General features: G+C 43.9%; 2 protein-coding genes across 2 annotated transcripts in view; both read right to left on the bottom strand.

Moving 5' to 3' along the window:
• angptl4 (angiopoietin-like 4) overlaps positions 1 to 2918 on the bottom strand; it is a 49823-nt gene extending 46905 nt beyond the window's left edge. The window contains exon 1 of the mRNA XM_051935010.1: positions 2327 to 2918. Within this exon, the coding sequence (XP_051790970.1) occupies positions 2327 to 2839 (513 nt within the window). The 5' untranslated portion in view covers positions 2840 to 2918. The remainder of the gene's footprint in view (positions 1 to 2326) is intronic.
• The window catches only part of rps28 (ribosomal protein S28), an 892132-nt gene that overhangs the window by 610154 nt on the left and 263747 nt on the right, over positions 1 to 18231 (bottom strand). The window lies entirely within an intron of this gene.

Genomic DNA, 18231 nt, shown 5'->3' with positions numbered 1-18231 from the left:
TATGTGGTAAGCACTGCAGATCTTCTTTATACAGTGTCCGTATACAGCGACCACTATAAATCATTTTTATTTCATAAATTGGGTTTATGCAAAATATAGTTTATTCGTTTTAGTGAATTTATGCAGTGACCATCCATCCATTTTCTAACCCGCTGAATCCGAACACAGGGTCACGGGGGTCTGCTGGAGCCAATCTCTGCCAACACGGGGCACAAGGCAGGAAACAATCCCGGGCAGGGTGCCAACCCACCGCAGCTATGCAGTGACCACGACAAGTAATTGTATTTAGTATAGTGCATTTAGGTATTAAACAGTACAAATAATGTGTATTTAATATAGTGCCTTTATGTGGTGAACACTACAAGTAAAGTTTACCTGATATAAGGAGATTATGCATTGACAGATAGATAGATAGATAGATAGATAGATAGATAGATAGATAGATAGATAGATAGATAGATAGATAGATAGATAGATGTGAAAGGCACTATATAATAGATAGATAGATAGATGTGAAAGGCACTATATAATAGATAGATAGATAGATAGATAGATAGATAGATAGATAGATAGATAGATAGATAGATAGAAAAGGCACTATATGATAGATAGATAGATAGATAGATAGATAGATAGATAGATAGATAGATAGATAGATAGATAGATAGATGTGAAAGGCACTATATAATAGATAGATAGATAGATAGATAGATAGATAGATAGATAGATAGATAGATAGATAGAAAAGGCACTATAGATAGATAGATAGATAGATAGATAGATAGATAGATAGATAGATAGATAGATAGATAGATAGATGTGAAAGGCACTATATAATAGATAGATAGATAGATGTGAAAGGCACTATATAATAGATAGATAGATAGATAGATAGATAGATAGATAGATAGATAGATAGATAGATAGATACTTTATTAATCCCAATGGGAAATTCACATTCTCCAACAGCAGCATACTGATACAATAAATAATATTAAATTAAAGAATGATAATAATGCAGGTGAAAAACAGACAATAACTTTGTATAATGTTAAATGTTAACGTTTACCTCCCCGGGTGGAATTGAAGAGTCGCATGGTGTGGGGGAGGAACGATCTCCTTAATCAATGACTGTTACTTATCATTTTTATTTAATGCAGTGCCTTTATGCAGTGAGCTTTACAGATATTTCGATTTCGTGTAGTGGCTTTATGTGGTAAGCACTGCAGATCTTTTTTATACAGTGTCCTTATACAGCGAACACTATAAATCATTTTTATTTCATAAATTGGGTTTATGCAAAATATAGTGTTTTTGTTTTAGTGAATTTATGCAGTGACCATCCATCCATTTTCCAACCCGCTGAATCCGAACACAGGGTCACGGGGGTCTGCTGGAGCCAATCTCTGCCAACACGGGGCACAAGGCAGGAACCAATCCTGGGCAGGGTGCCAACCCACCGCAGTTATGCAGTGACCACGACAAATAGTTGTATTTAGTATAGTACATTTAGGTATTAAACACTACAAATAATGTATATTTAATATAGTGCCTTTATGTGGTGAACACTACAAGTAAAGTTTACCTGATATAAGGAGATTATGCATTGACTGTTACATTTCATTTTTATTTAATGTAACGCCTTTATGCAGTGAACGCTACAAATTATTTTTTTATTCAATAGAGTGCCTTTAAGCGGTGAGCACTACGGCCCACTTTAATTAGCTTGTAATCGTCGTCTTCATTACTTTTGTTCGCTTTTCACGAGATTGCGCCTCACATCAGCCTCAGTATATACTCTCCATGGCAGGTGTGAACAAGAAATGCAAAAGAAAAAAGGAAAATTAATTAAAAAGTGGACTGGGGCAACCCTGGCAGCCAGTGCAGGAGAGGATTGTGTGAGAATCTGCGGAATGGCGCTCGTCCTCAGGTCAGCTCTAAGACGCTTTGAAGGTGCAGGTCTAATCTTGTTCTGCGTTTCACTGCTCCAAGGAGCAGAGTGCCACCTGCCACCCGTATTCTCCCCCTTTTCATGTTCTTTCTTTTTCGTATTTCACTTTTGCACATGGTGTCGGTGTGAATTCACGACTGTTTACAGGCTGCTTATCTGGCACTGGCCCTGCCTGGTGAACCTGCATGCTGTTATTTTAAGTGCAAAGGTTTACTCAGCCAGCCCTTCGGCTCTTATGCTCCGTATTCTGTCCTCATTAAATCCATGCAGCACAATAACAGACTCAAGTTCAACAACTGGGAATGGAATTTTATTTCTTTTTCCCCCTTTTGAAATGTGAACGACCGCTCGCTCGGATGCTCATAAAACGCTCACCTGCAAGCTGTGGAGGTCGGCCTGACTGCCGTTGCTCGTGCTGGCATTGCTGCCCTCGGCCTTGAGCAGCCCGTTCAGCATGTCCTCCAGCCGGCTCATCCTCTCGTTGACCCGCTTGCTGTCCGTCTCCAGCTGCTCGGCCCTTTGCTTCAGTTCTTCGGAGATGTTGGCTGCCAGGCTCTCCTTCTCCTCCAGCCCTTGTGCCCTGGCTTTGAGAGCCTCGCCATCCACCTGCAGCTGTTTGGACTGCATGCTCAGCTCAGCCACCGTGCTGTTGAAGGAAGACATCTTGCCGGAGATGTCCTTGATCTGGCCCTTGGTCTTGTCCACATGCTCCTTGAGACCGTGGCCCAACTGAAGGAGACCGTGGGCGATGACGTTGACCTCATCCCATGAGGCGTATTGGACCTTCTTTTCTTTTCCTGGCGCGCCTTTCCTTTCTGCATTAGGGAAGCTGCTGCCAGGCTCCAGTAAGGCAGCCGTGCAGAGGACTAGTGCCACAGGGAACTTCATTTTCTTTATCTGCCCGTGCCTGGTAAGTGAGCTGCTGTGATCTCTGGTGTGCTGTTTGCTCTGTTATTCAAAGTCGGCCTGCTCCTCCCTTTTATACAAGTCAGCCTGCGACTTATTGGCTGCTCTACTAGGAGGCGGAGACGAGCACATGTGTGCATGAAGGAGTGTGTGTGTGTGTGTGTGTGTGTGTGTGTCTGCTGGGGCTCGCTGGAGGGAGTGGGTGGGTCAGGGCTTGGGCTAAAGCGCCTTCTCAAGTTTCTTAAGACGTTAACTCTTTCTGGTAACAGCTGAGCCAGGCGATCACACTGACCTCATCCCAGGAGGCACAACGGACCTGCTTCTCTTTTTTTGGGGCGTCCCCGCTCGACCAATTTGGGAAGCTGCTTCCAGGTTCCAGGAAAAGCAGCTCATCGGAAGACTAGTGGGTGGAAATGACCCTTGATTAGGACATTCTCCTAAAATACAAAATACAAAGAAAAAAGAAACACAACAAGCAAACAAACAAAAGAAAAGAGAAGGTGTGATGGGACGTGCATCAGAATCAGGGCCGGATTTCCCTATAGGCTAACTAGGCTTCAGCCTAGGGCCTCAAGATCAAGAGGGGCCTACATTCAAATTGTTAGCAAAATTTTATTATCTCTCATGTAATTTACAAACTTAAAAATGGAAGGTGAAAGGGCCTCATAAGTGGAATAGCCTAGGGCCTCTTTTCATATAAATCCGGCCCTGATCAGAATAGTTAATTACATTTGTATAGGACTTTTCTAACCTACTGTACACAGACAGTGTGAAGTACATCAACTACCAGCTGGCTGATGCAACAGCAGCCAGTGCACTCTCCACAATATTAGCTTATTAGGTGGTGGTGAGACAGAAAATTAGCCAATAAGGGACAGGGGATTTGGCAAAATGGACACAGCTCTGGTGGGCAGCTTAGCCAGGACATCGGGATACGCCCAAATCTTTTCAAATGGTGCCCAGGGATCTCTTATGACCAGATTTGAGTCAGGACCTCAGTTTTATACAGTACATCCGTAAAGTATTCACAGCGCATCACTTTTTCCACCTTTTGTTATGTTACAGCCTTATTCCAAAATGGATTAAATTCATTTTTTTCCTCAGAATTCTACACACAACACCCCATAATGACAACGTGAAAAAAGTTTACTTGAGGTTTTTGAAAATTTATTAAAAATAAAAAAACTGAGTATTCCCATGTCCATAAGTATTCACAGCCTTTGCTCAATACTTTGTCGCTGCACCTTTGGCAGCAATTCCAGCCTCAAGTCTTTTTGAATATGATGCCACAAGCTTGGCACACCTATCCTTGGCCAGTTTCGCCCATTCCTCTTTGCAGCACCTCTCAAGCTCCATCAGGTTGGATGGGAAGCGTCGGTGCACAGCCATTTTAAGATCTCTCCAGAGATGTTCAATCAGATTCAAGTCTGGGCTCTGGCTGGGCCACTCAAGGACATTCACAGAGTTGTCCTGAAGCCACTCCTTTGATATCTTGGCTGTGTGCTTAGGGTTGTTGTCCTGCTGAAAGATGAACCGTCACCCCAGTCTGAGGTCAAGAGCACTCTGGAGCAGGTTTTCATCCAGGATGTCTCTGTACATTGCTGCAGTCATCTTTCTCTTTATCCTGACTAGTCTCCCAGTTCCCACAGCATGATGCTGCCACCACCCTGCTTCACTGTAGGGATGGTATTGGCCTGGTGATGAGCGGTGCCTGGTTTCCTCCAACCGTGACGCCTGGCATTCACACCAAAAAGTTCAATCTTTGTCTACTCAGGCCAGAGAATTTTCTTTCTCATGGTCTGAGAGTCCTTCAGGTGCCTTTTGGCAAACTCCAGGCGGGCTGTGATGTGCCTTTTACTAAGGAGTGGCTTCCGTCTGGCCACTCTACCATACAGGCCTGATTGGTGGATTGCTGCAGAGATGGTTGTCCTTCTGGAAGGTTCTCCTCTCTCCACAGAGGACCTCTGGAGCTCTGACAGAGTGACCATCGGGTTCTTGGTCACCTCCCTGACTAAGGCCCTTCTCCCCTGATCGCTCGGTTTAGATGGCCAGCCAGCTCTAGGAAGAGTCCTGGTGGTTTTGAACTTCTTCCACTTACGGATGATGGAGGCCACTGTGCTCATTGGGACCTTCAAAGCAGCAGAAATTTTTCTGTAACCTTCTCCAGATTTGTGCCTCGAGACAATCCTGTCTTGGAGGTCTACAGACAATTCCTTTGACTTCATGCTTGGTTTGTGCTCTGACATGAACTGTCAACTGTGGGACCTTCTATAGACAGGTGTGTGCCTTTCCAAATCAGGTCCAGTCAACTGAATTTACCACAGGTGGACTCCAATGAAGCTGCAGAAACATCTCAAGGATGATCAGGGGAACCAGGATGCACCTGAGCTCAATTTTGAGCTTCACGGCAAAGGCTGTGAATACTTATGTACATGTGCTTTCTCAGTTTTTTTATTTTTAATAAATTTGCAAAAACCTCAAGTAAACTTTTTTCATGTTGTCATTATGGGGTGTTGTGTGTAGAATTCTGAGGAAAAAAATGAATTTAATCCATTTTGGAATAAGGCTGTAACATAACAACATGTGGAAAATGTGATGCGCTGTGAATACTTTCCGGATGCACTGTATCTCATCTAAATGAAGTGAGAAGTCAAACAAAATGACCCCTTTTATTGGCTAACTAAAAAGATTACAATATGTGAGCTTTCGAGGCAACTCAGGCCCCTTCTTCAGGCAGAGATGTAATCTTGCATATTGTAATGTTTTTAGTTAGCCAATAAAAGCGGTCATTTTATTTGACTTCTCACTTCACTCATAATGACTAACACGGTACAACACCCTAGTACTATGTCATCTGAAGGATGCACGACATTCCCATAGACAGGAGTACAAGGAGATAAGGCGCAAGGTGAAGAGAGAGGTGGTGAAGGCTAAACAAAAGGCTTATGATGAGTTGCATGAGAGGCTGGACACTAAGGAGGGAGAAAAGGACTGGTGGGCTACAGAGAGGGACCGAGCTGGGAAAGATGTGCAGCAGGTTAGAGCGATAAAGAATAAAGATGGAAACATACTCACATGCGAGGAGAATGTGTTGAGCAGATGGAAAGAGGAGGCTGATGAATGAAGAGAACGAGAGAGAGAAGAGGTTAGATGATGTGGAGATAGTGAATCAAGAAGTGTAACAGATTAGCAAGGAGGAAATAAGGACACTGATGAAGAGGATGAAGAAATGAAAGGTCGTTGGTCCAGATGACATACCTGTGGAAGCATGGAGGTGTTTAGGAGAAATGGCAGTGGAGTTTTAAATCACTGTCTGAGGAGTGCAGAAGAAGTGTATTGGTGCCGATATTTAAGAATAAAGCGGATGTGCAGGACTGCAGTAACTACAGGGGGATAAAATTGATGAGCCACAGCATGGAGTTATGGGAAAGAGTAGTGGAAGCTCAGTTAAGAAGTGAGGTGATGATTAGTGAGCAGCAGGATGGTTTCATGCCAAGAAAGAGCACCACAGATGCAATGTTTGCTCTGAGGATGTTGATGGAGAAGTTTAGAGAAGGCCAGAAGGAGTTGCATTGCGTATTTGTGGACCTGGAGAAAGCAGATGACAGGGTGCCTTGAGAGGAGTTGTGGTATTGTACGAGAAAGTCAGGAGTGGCAGAGAAGTACGTAACAGTTGTACAGGATATGTACGAGGGAAGTGTGACCGTGGTGAGGTCTGCAGTAGGAGCGATGGATACATTCAAGGTGGAGGTGGGATTACATCAGGGATCTGCTCTGAGCCCTTTCTTATTTGCAATGGTGATGGACAGGTTGACAGACGAGATTAGACAGGAGTCCCCATGGACTGTGATGTTTGCTGATGTCATTGTGATCTGTAGCGATAGTAGGGAGCAGGTTGAGGAGACCCTGGAAAGGTGAAGATATGCTTTAGAGAGGAGAGGAATGAAGGTCAGTAGGAACAAGACAGAATACATGTGTGTTAATGAGAGGGAGGTCAGTGGAATGGTGAGGATCAGGGAGTAGAGTTGACGAAGGTGAATGAGTTTAAATACTTGGGATCAACAGTACAGAGTAACGGGGATTGTGGAAGAGAGGTGAAGAAGAGAGTGCAGGCAGGGTGGAATGGGTGAAGAAGAGTGTCAGGAGTGATTTGTGACAGACGGATATCACCAAGAGTGAAAGGGAAAGTCTACAGAATGGTAGTGAGACCAGCTTTGTTATATGGGCTGGAGACAGTGGCACTGACCAGAAAGCAGGAGACAGAGCTGGAGGTGGCAGAGATAAAGATGCTAAGATTTGCATTGGGTGTGACGAGAATGGACAGGATTAGAAATGAGGACATTAGAGGGTCAGCTCAAGTTGGACGGTTGGGAGATAAAGTCAGAGAGGCAGGATTGTGTTGGTTTGGACGTGTGCAGAGGAGAGATGAGGGGTATATTGGGAGAAGGATGCTAAGGATAGAGCTGCCAGGCAAGAGGAAAAGAGGAAGGCCTAAGCAAAGGTTTATGGATGTGGTGAGAGAGGACGTGCAGGTGATGGGTGTAACAGAACAAGATGCAGAGGACAGAAAGATATGGAAGAAGATGATCTGCTGTGGCAACCCCTAATGGGAGCAGCTGAAAGAAGAAGAAGATGTTCCCGTCACTTCACTGGAGTATTGGGAGCCACACACAGACCCTGCTGGCCTCTTGAAAACCTCTTTCAGCGGCAAGCCAAGGTTTGATTAGATCAGGGGTACTTGACTCCGCTCCTGAAGGTCCACAGTGGCTGCTGTTTTTCTCTTTAACCACATTTTTAATTAAAATCCATTTATTTATTACTAAAGCAAGTATATTTTTTTGGGCTTATATTTAGTTACGATTCAGAACCCTTAATTGCCTATTTTAGTTTTAACAGTGGCATTTCGGTTGAATTCTTGTCTTTTTTCTTAATCCGGACATCACTTAATAATGATGTGCAAATGACAAAGGGACCAGCAGCTCTCCAGTTAATGTGCTTCCATTGAAACCTGCATCATGAAATGCCTGTATTAATAAAAAATTTTGAAATAAACAAGAGAGAAGGGAAGGGTCAGGATCAGACCATAAAACATATGGGTAATGTTCTCAGAAAACAAAAAATGTACAACGTGATAAAGATTGGTCTTTAGAAGAATATCCATCCATTCATTTTCCAACCCGCTGAATCCGAACACAGGGTCACGGGGGTCTGCTGGAGCCAATCCCAGCCAACACAGGGCACAAGGCAGGAACCAATCCCGAGCATGGTGCCAACCCCCCGCAGCTTTAGAAGAATAAAAGCGCTAAAAAGCTATTGAATTAAATACTAAGTTTCATTATCTTCTAGGCCCGGCTTATAATGATGAGACTTCTTGGAATGAAAACCTGCTCCATGAGTTGAGTACCCCTGTCCTTAATGGTCTCCCATCCAAGTACTGGTCAGGCCCATGCATGCTTAGTTTTAGGTGGATTACCTGTTGAAGTGTACGTGTGTGATTGAAAGGTCCCCCCAAATTCTTTAAGGCACGTGTTCTGATCTCACTATTATGTTGTAATAGATATTCAGGCAGCTAAACTCCTCCTTTTATCAATATGACGACTCTGAGACTGACTTGACACAAGGTGTACAAATCTCCAATTTATTAATAAAGAGCAGGGGCCTCATGTATAAATGGTGCGTACGCACAAAAATGTTGCGTACAAACGTTTCCACGCTCAAATCGTGATGTATAATCTAAACTTAGCGTAAAGACATGCACATTTCCATGGTAGCTCCAACTCTGGCATACGCAAGTTCTCTGCTCGGTTTTGCAAACTGGCGGCACCCAGAGTGCTACTGTTCCTGTGTGGTTTCCCTTTCTTTTTTAGATCCACATCCCTGATGCGGCTTTATAAATACACTGAAATTAACCAGCATATTGTTTATTAGTTTAATGCATCTGATTGTAATTAACCTGTAACAATATAATGGTCCATAGAATGGTCAAACTATTCCAAATACCATAGCTGCTTTAACGTTGTTACTCTCACTGCACCTTCTTTTTCTTCTTTCAGCTGCTCCCAGGGTTGCCACAGTGGATCATCTTTTTCCATATTACTCTCAATGCACCACTCAGAGTATTTATATCACTGTATCTGAGTGTGGAATCACAGATCTACAGCAGCTGATCAGAAAGAGAATTATCGGGATACAGCATCAAGCACACGCTGCCTCAGCCATGCGCACAGTCTATTTGAACTGCTTCAAACGCTTCAGAGCCTTTCCGGTACAGACCTCGCTTTTCAGAAGCAGTTTCATCCCAAGAACTATAAACGCACTCAGTCAGTCCATCAAGTGCTCCTGGTAGAACTGTTTGTACTTATAAGTAAAATTACCTCACTGTAAACTTGTGATACAGTTATAATATTGCACAACCTTTTGAATCCCATTTTTTGAGTTTGAGCTGCTGAAGTTTGGTAACTTTGGAAAAATGGAGCTACACAGAGGGTGCAGAGGAGCAAATGCACTCTCTCTGCTGTCTCTCTCTTGCCGCTAGAAATGTAACGTTCTTTCTTAGTCATATATGTACATTACCGATGTGTGTGTAAAGAATGCTGATGGGATATGAAACATAACCAGTAGTCAATGTGCAGGCTGCCAGTTGATTAGTGAATAAGCTACTCTTGTTGGTACATTTGTTTGTAAATTTGACTCTGAAGGAGTCACCAGCCATGAACCACACCGCACGTCGCCGCACTGGTCTGTAGTCAACCTGCCTTCTTTTCAATACAGGATGATTTCCACAGCAGCAGCACTTTCTGGAGCATCAGGGACAGACTGAACGAGTGCCAGATGACACCACAACGTTGGTCAGCACAGGCCTTAAGAACTCGAGGACTGACTCCATTTAGACCTGCGGCTTTTCCTATGTGTAGCTTCTTCAGTTATGGAAAGTCTATTCTGATAGTCCGAAGAGGACACAATTACAAGCATTTAAAAAGTTTTGTACCAGCCAGAGCGAGATCTCATCTAAGACCACAGGTACAACATTTTCTTCTCAACTATTTTGGATAATAATTTTATTGTCACCCTGGATTTACAGTGTTTGTCTAAAGATACATCTTTTTGGCTCATTGTGGGTTGTGTTTAGCCATGTTGAATTTTCAAAAGACCGTTTTTCCCCGTTTTTATTTCCATTTAGATCTTTTTGTGAGAAATATACGGGTCTAAGAGGAGAGTATGGTGTTGCTAAACTCCTATGGAGTAAAGGAGAAATATTCCAAAGTTTGGAGCTAGATGGCCTCCAAACTTTTAAAACTCCAAATCACCATCAGTTTTGAATTTTATTTTTGCAAAACTTTATGCAAAAGAAAACTTGTCTGTTTTGCTCACCACTGTCTATTATTTTGTGGTGTTATATTAAAAACAGATTTAGAAGATGGATGGGCAGATGATGTACATTACCAAAGCAATGAGATTCAGATCAGCGGACAAGGACAGTGGCGGCCTGCTCTTTGTTGGTCAAATGTGCAGACTGGACGTTCATTACGGTGTGCACATGTGAGAATAACTCTGAAATGAACCAATGACACAATTGTTTTTTATCAAATTCAATTTTAGATTTTTGAAAAAGCCAACGCTATCATACACCTTGTGACAGGTGTACACGCAGGGCCAGATTAAGACGAAATTGGGCCTGATGCTGCAGTGCAAAAAAGGCCTATTTTTTCTCAGCATTGGTGCATGTGCATTCGATACTCACCGTCTTTCTTCTTTCTTCTTCTTTATTCCATAGCTGGCATTTGGAAAGGAGGTCGACCTCTTAGCCAATACGCTGCTGTTGGTGCAGCTGGATTCCGTTCTCTGTTCACCACACTCTTCCATGCTAGTCGATCGGTTGCAACGGTTCTTGCTTCAATTGTTGTCAGTCGCTGGTTCTTTAGGTCGTTCTCTACGTGTTTCAACCATGTGATCTTTGGAGCTTGTTGTTGTATCCTCCAATCGGGAGGACGTTTTCTCCATAGGAGTTTGTGCGGTAGTCGATTTCCATCCATCCTACAGACGTGGCCGAACCATCTTAATCGACGTTTTTGAATTTCCTCCGTGATCGATGCTTGTTGATCGCACCTTTCTCTGATTGTCTCGTTTCAGAGGTGGTCGCGGAGTGAGACACGGAGAATCTGTCTCAAGCATCGCATTTGGAAGGCCTCGAGCTTGTTGAGGTCCGGCTTGAGCAATGTCCATGTTTCCGATCAGTACTGTCACTCACCGTACTGTTTTCTTGTTCTGCTGCTTCTTTCCTTTTCTTTTTCATTTTATCCCATCCATTGTGTTGAGACGCCATAGCAAGCGTGCGTTAAATAGTATGAAAGGTATCACAAAGTGACGTCACGTGAAAACCTAACAATGAAATACACACAATTTCACAATTCTCTCATGAAACAGAATTAGAAAAAATGAATTTGCTGAGACATTTGGTCAAAGTGATTCAGTTCAGGCTCTTGAGGGTAAAAATTTGTCCACGATTTAAATTTCATAATCGACCAGAATCCTGTCGAGGATTTTAAAAATTCTAAACATCCATGCTTGGCCCGCGGGCCGGCTTTTAGTTTTGCCTTTACAGATAACCATTTAAATAGCCATCGATTATTACTGTACAACTAACTCTCAAGGTGAAAATTTACTACGTGGCACTTACCGAACAATAATGAAGTGGCAAGAATCCCTAAGATATTGCAAAAAACGCAGCTAAATTACTAAGTAAACTGTTTAACGTAAAATTGATAGCATTAACTTGAAATCTTCGGTTAACAATAAACACAACGACATTATAGTTATGTCACAGCGCAAAGTACAATAGTAACTGTATAATAAGTAAGGCTGTGTCTAGGCGTCCGAAAGTTGGACTCCAAATTCCATTCTAAGAATAATTTTGAGGTGAATATAGCAAAGGAGGGCGGCACGGTGGCGCAGTGGGTAGCGCTGCTGCCTCGCAGTTGGGAGATCTGGGGACCTGGGTTCGATTCCCGGGTCCTCCCTGCGTGGTGTTTGCATGTTCTCCCTGTGTCTGCGTGGGTTTCCTCCGGGCGCTCCGGTTTCCTCCCACAGTCCAAAGACATGCAGGTTAGATGGATTGGCGATTCTAAATTGTGCTTGGTGTGTGTTTGTGTGTGTCCTGCGGTGGGTTGGCACCCTGCCCAGGATTGTTTCCTGCCTTGTGCCCTGTGTTGGCTGGGATTGGCTCCAGCAGACCCCCGTGACCCTGTGTTCGGATTCAGTGGTTTGGAAAATGGATGGATGGATATAGCAAAGGAAAACAGCCGCTGCTGTGCCTTCTTCAACAGTGCCGTGGTGTTAGCTGTTCAAGAAAGGTTCCTGGTGATATACAGTATATCCTCAGGAAACTAAAGCTTGATACACCTTCCATCCTGTCACCCAGTGAGGAAAATTGGAGCATGATCCTCATCACGTGATCTTCTGAAATTGATGATGAGCTCCTTGATCTTCCATGCATTGAGGGATAGGTTGTTCCCTGAGCACCATCTCACCAGATTTTTCACCTCCACTCGCTAGTCTGATTCATCATTATTGGAAATTAGCCCAATCACTGTGGTGTCATCTACAAATTTTATGATGGTACTGGTGGCATATGCAAGTAAACAATCGTGAGCGAAGAGGGAGTAGAGGATGGGGCTGAGCACACCACCTCGTGGTGTGTCCATGTTCAGGTTGGAAGAGAAATGAGGGGCCTGACTGATGGCCAGGGCCGAATTAAGATGAAATTGGGCCTGATGCTGCAGCGCAAAAAAGTCCTATGTTTTCTTAGCATTAAATAGCCATCGATTTTTACTGTACAACTAACTTTCAAGGTGAAAAATGTATTACGTGGCACTTACCGAACAATAATGAAGTGGCAAGAATCCCTAAGATATTGTAAAAAACGCAGCTAAATTACTAAGTAAACTGTTTAACGTAAAATTGATAGCATTAACTTGAAATCTTTGGTTAACAATTAACACAACGACGTTACAGTTACGTCACAGCGCAAAGAACAATAGTAACTGTATAATAAGTAAGGCTGTGTCTAGGCGTCCGAAAGTCGGACTTCAAATTTCATTCTAAGAATTATTTTGAGGTGAATATAGCAAAGGAAAACTGTTCAGCTTCCGGAAAATTCTCATCTGTTTTCATCTGGGCCTATTTCAGGAATGGGCCTAATGCTGCGGCATCAATAGCACCCACCTTAATCCGGCCATGTGTACAGGGCGTGGCAGCCACTCAACCTGACACAGACAGACGCAGGAGGCACTTATAAAAACACAAATATTTTTTATTTTTCTTCACCTTGTGGAAAACGGCGAACAACACAGTCTCACTAAGCATAAGCACAATCTCTTTTCTTCTCTCTTTCTCTTTTCTTCTTCTCCTTGGCAAGCTTCGTCTCCCTCCTCCCGACTCTGGCTTGCCTAGTAGTGTCTGCTGGCTCCTTTTATACGTTACCTGGAAATCTTCCAGGTGCTTGATGACCTACCTCTGGCAGCACTTCTGGGTGTGATGAAAGAATTGCCCATATGGGCTCAGGAGCAGCTGTAGCACCCCCTGGCGGCGCCCACAGGTCCCAACAGGGCTGCAACAAACTCCAACTCCCATGAAGCCCTGCGGGAGTAACGTTCTGGTCACGCTCGCTCCTTCCGGCTTGGGCAAAGACCCCGGCTGTCCACGACAGACAACCTGCATACCAGGGACATTCAGCAACTGCAAAAGAGTTAACATTTTGAAAACCACAGAAATTGTTTTCTGACTTTAAGTTATTATACAAATATACCCGGGCAAGGCCAGGTACTTTGATTTGGTGTCACACCACATTGAAATTGTAAATGTAGAGAAAATGAAAAAAGGACCAGCTAATGAAATGAGATCATTTATAGGGAGAGTGTCTGACTGATTGTGAAACTGATTGGATCAAAAACCTGCAGCCACACGGGGTCCAGAGAGCTGATATTTAGGACCGCTGCCATAACAGAGATTGAAATCCTGTTATCAACCTCCATGGTAATGGAAGGGCAACAATCCAATTCGATTCAGTTTATTTGGTATAAATAGGCACAGAATGGGCGGCAAGGTGGCGCAGTGGGTAGCGCTGCTGCCTCGCAGTTGGGAGACCTGGGGACCTGGGTTCGCTTCCCAGGTCCTCCCTGCGTGGAGTTTGCATGTTCTCCCCGTGTCTGCGTGGGTTTCCTCTGAGCGCTCCAGTTTCCTCCCAAAGACATGCTGGTTTGGTGGATTGGCAATTCTAAATTGGCCCTAGTGTGTGCTGGGTGTATGTCCTGCGGTGGGTTGGCACCCTGCCCAGGATTGGTTCCTGCCCTGTGTTGGCTGGGATTGGCTCCAGCAGACCCCCGTGACCCTGTGTTCGGATTCAGTGGGTTGGAAAATGGATGGATAGGCACAGAATGCTATGGCAAGTTCTCAGATAAAATGTAAATTTTACAAATGACAAAATACAGAATTTGTTTTCCGATTTGTTCAAACACAAAGGAACAGAAAGTGATTTGAAATTGATTAACCTAAATGGAAACTAACAATATCTGTCCATTAATTAACTGTTGTATTATGGCTGATGGTAAATACAGTCTTGTAGTCTGATATCTTACTCATGTGCTCCCTACGTTTCCCATTTCATATGTTTCTTTATTATTAATTTCTATGCCATGTTCAGTTTTAATTATTTCCTATCGTACCCTTCACAGCAGTGCTGTTGCCTATCTGTCACACCGTGCCATTTTATACAGTATTCCTTCCCGCTGGACATCTGTCGTATTCTACATATGGTGTGCGTCTCAAGCAGAGATCTCGGCCCCCAGTGGCACTAACAGCTTACAAGCAGAGGGGAGGTCACTCCTTGATGAGCCCACTCAGTCCTCCATTAATTTCTACAATAGAATCTGTATTATTTAGTCAGGACAAGTGTATCAATCAGGGAACAATTAACTGCACAAATAGACAAGGATCAATGCTGGCAAATGCACCCTTGTAATGGAGTTCTGCTTTACAGCACCACCTCAGAGGCACGGCTTTAGCTAAATTAAAAACAAGAGCAACAAAAAACATCACTAGACAAATAAAAACACAAATGGTTTTATAAGTAAACCCATTTTTGTGTCTTTTGTATCATGTCATGCACATTAAAGTGCACCTCCATGTATAGTAAATACCCTAAGAGATGGACTGGCACCCTGACTGGTATGAGGGATGATTTCTGGCCATAATGGCTGGACACTATACATGGAGGCATAACCCACCTAGAATGGTTCTTGATTACTATCCCAGTCGGGCTGGAAGTGTTGTCTCAAAAGCACAAGTTCAAAAACGCTTTCAACAATCGCCTACTAGAGGGGGAAAATATCGTCAAAACCCCGACTAGAAACCCAAAGGACTTCTAAAAATCAAAGGTTTGTTTATCAAAGGCTCTTCAATACGTGAAGCTCCAAAGAGCTTTCAGAGATAATAAACAAAGTCCCAAAACAGAATCCAAAGGCAAAGTCAAAAAATAGAGCACAGGGTCAAAAAATCCAGAGAGTACAAAACAATAGCAAAAGCAAGGCACCGCAGACTCAAGAAACACTCCACTCCCTGGCACATTTGTAATGAACCACCAGGAACTCTGGAAAGCCCATCGCCATTGCTGGCTGTGATTGGCAGGTGGCCCCACCCCATGGGGAACCACCCACAAAGCACAAGGGACATAACCTAAGCCCTTTCCATTAACACATAAACTCAAAGGAAAATGTACATAATAAAAAAACAAATACAAATAAATGGCACAAAATTAGACAAAACAAATTAGAATTCTAACTTTGAACCCCAGCCAGGGGAGACATTCTGGCTGAAACATGAAGACTGTCTGTCAAGAGCAGTTCCTTCCCCAGTACAACAGATGGCAGTGCCCTCTGGTGGCTCCTAAGGTTTCTGACAGGGGTTTTCCTTGAAGAGTATGAATCCCTGCAGGTGACCATACTGTGACCCTGCCAGAGGAGCACTGCCATTTGTCATTATGGGGAAGGAACTGTTCTTGACCGATAGTCTCCCTGAGATGAAGTCTCAAAAATAACAAAATTGGTGTGAGGCCTCCAAAAAGGACCATGGAGACATGCCGGATACCTTACCAGCCTGTCTGAGGACGCTCACCCCAAATCCAGATACTCCTCCTTTGTTTACATGATGTTCAGTTGTGCCGCCAGTTGATGAGACCTTATAGGCAAATTTCAGAGTAAAAGACTTTATGTAAAAGTTAAGACAACTGAGGTCACCCTGAATGCTTGCTGGTCGCACCCTGAGATGATCGTTCATCCCATTGTTCAGAATTATACATGCCGGAGGGCTCAGTAACATTATATATGTGACCTCATGCTTTGTATACGTGGGAGTAGCATTGTCATCTTTTTAATGACTTATTTGTCACAGTCTGTCTGCGCTGGTGTGGACATGAACATGCAGAATGATAAGTGCTGCTGCCTCATGGATCCAGGGTCCTGGTTTTGAATCTCACACCCAGTTGTTCCCAGTATGGAGTTTTGGACATTCTCTTGTGTCAGTGTGACTTCTCCCCTTCTGGTACTCCTATCATATCCAAAAAAGGCATTCAAATTAGACTTGCTGGTAATTGCAAACTGGACCGATTTTTGTGTGAGTGGACCCTTAGAAAGATACTCCGTACCACGTGACTCTGAATTAGAGCTTTTGAGAATTTTAGACCGTGCTATGATATTGTAGCGACCTCTGTGTCAGGTTCGAAAAGAAGAATAAAACAGAAGGATGAAGTAAAGCTCACAGAACAGTTTACATGAACAATTAAAAAAAACACAGGGTTGTAACAGCAAAAAATAATTAAATGAACGTCTTTGACTTTGAACTATTTACAATCTCCTATACTTCTCTCATATTTGTGGTCCTCAGAGATGCCGTTAAAGAAAAGCAAAAACAGAAAAAGAAAAACGCTGACTTCATAACCCCACAACACAACCTTCTAGCACCTTCTCCAACGAACCTCTCGGCCCTCCTCCTGTCCCGGGTACGCCCCCCCCCCTTTCTGTGTCAATCATACCCCCGCTGTCAGTCCTCAGTGCTGTACTCCTCCCTCCCTCAATCGGACCCAACAGTCACTCCGAAAGGCCTTCAACCTGGCTGGGACGCTACAATATTTACACATCTGAATACAGTAACCGAAATTGAATTAAATGACTTTTTATTGGTCTCCGTTAGTGAAACAGGCAATTTTCAATTTGCATTCTAAAGTTTGTTTTGCAAGCAATTTCACAATTGTGAAATGTGAGACTCACTAAACAGTCTTTTGGGGTTTTAAAGCTCAAAACGCAAGGAATCTAGCTTCCTTATGCCTTATTGACACAACTTTTCTACTATTTCTATAAATCCACAAATCCTTCTGCTGATACCAGGATAGGAGACACATCCCCACCCATAATTACAACAGCACAGGTGAGCAGAGAGCTGAGGAGACTTCGTGCCGGCAAAGCAGCGGGTCCAGATGGAGTATCGCCACGACTGCTGAAGGTGTGTGCATCAGAGCTGGGGGGTCCTCTACAGCGCATCTTCAACCTGAGCCTGGAACAGGGGAGAGTCCCGAGGCTTTGGAAAACATCTTGTATCACACCAGTCCCAAAGGTATCATGTCCTAGTCAGCTGAATGACTTCCGGCCTGTTGCTCTGACATCACATGTGATGAAGACCATGGAGAGGCTGCTGCTTCACCACCTTAGGCCACAGGTTCAACACGCCCTTGACCCTCTGCAGTTTGCATATCAGGAGAAGGTGGGAGTGGAGGATGCCATCATCTACATGCTACACCGATCCCTCTCCCACTTGGACAGAGACAGTGGTGCTGTAAGAATTATGTTTCTGGACTTCTCTAGCGCCTTCAACACCATTCAACCTCTGCTCCTTAGGGACAAGCTGACAGAGATGGGAGTAGATTCATACCTAGTGGCATGGATCGTGGACTATCTTAAAGACAGACCTCAGTATGTGCGTCTTGGGAACTGCAGGTCTGACATTGTGGTCAGCAACACAGGAGCGCCACAAGGGACTGTACTTTCTCCAGTCCTGTTCAGCCTATATACATCAGACATCCAATACAACTCGGAGTCCTGCCACATGCAAAAGTTCGCTGACGACACTGCTATCGTGGGCTGCATCAGGAGTGGGCAGGAAGAGGAGTACAGGAACCTAATCAAGGACTTTGTTAAATGGTGCGACTCAAACCACCTACATCTGAACACCAGCAAAACCAAGGAGCTGGTGGTGGATTTTAGGAGGACCAGACCCCTCATGGACCCCGTGATCATCAGAGGTGACTGTGTGCAGAGGGTACAGACCTA

This window comes from Erpetoichthys calabaricus, chromosome 12 (assembly GCF_900747795.2).
Source record: "Erpetoichthys calabaricus chromosome 12, fErpCal1.3, whole genome shotgun sequence".
NCBI classification, from domain to species: Eukaryota; Metazoa; Chordata; class Cladistia; order Polypteriformes; family Polypteridae; genus Erpetoichthys; species Erpetoichthys calabaricus.
The sequence above is the reverse complement of the archived record's forward strand: the minus strand, read 5'-3'. Positions and strand labels throughout refer to the sequence as shown.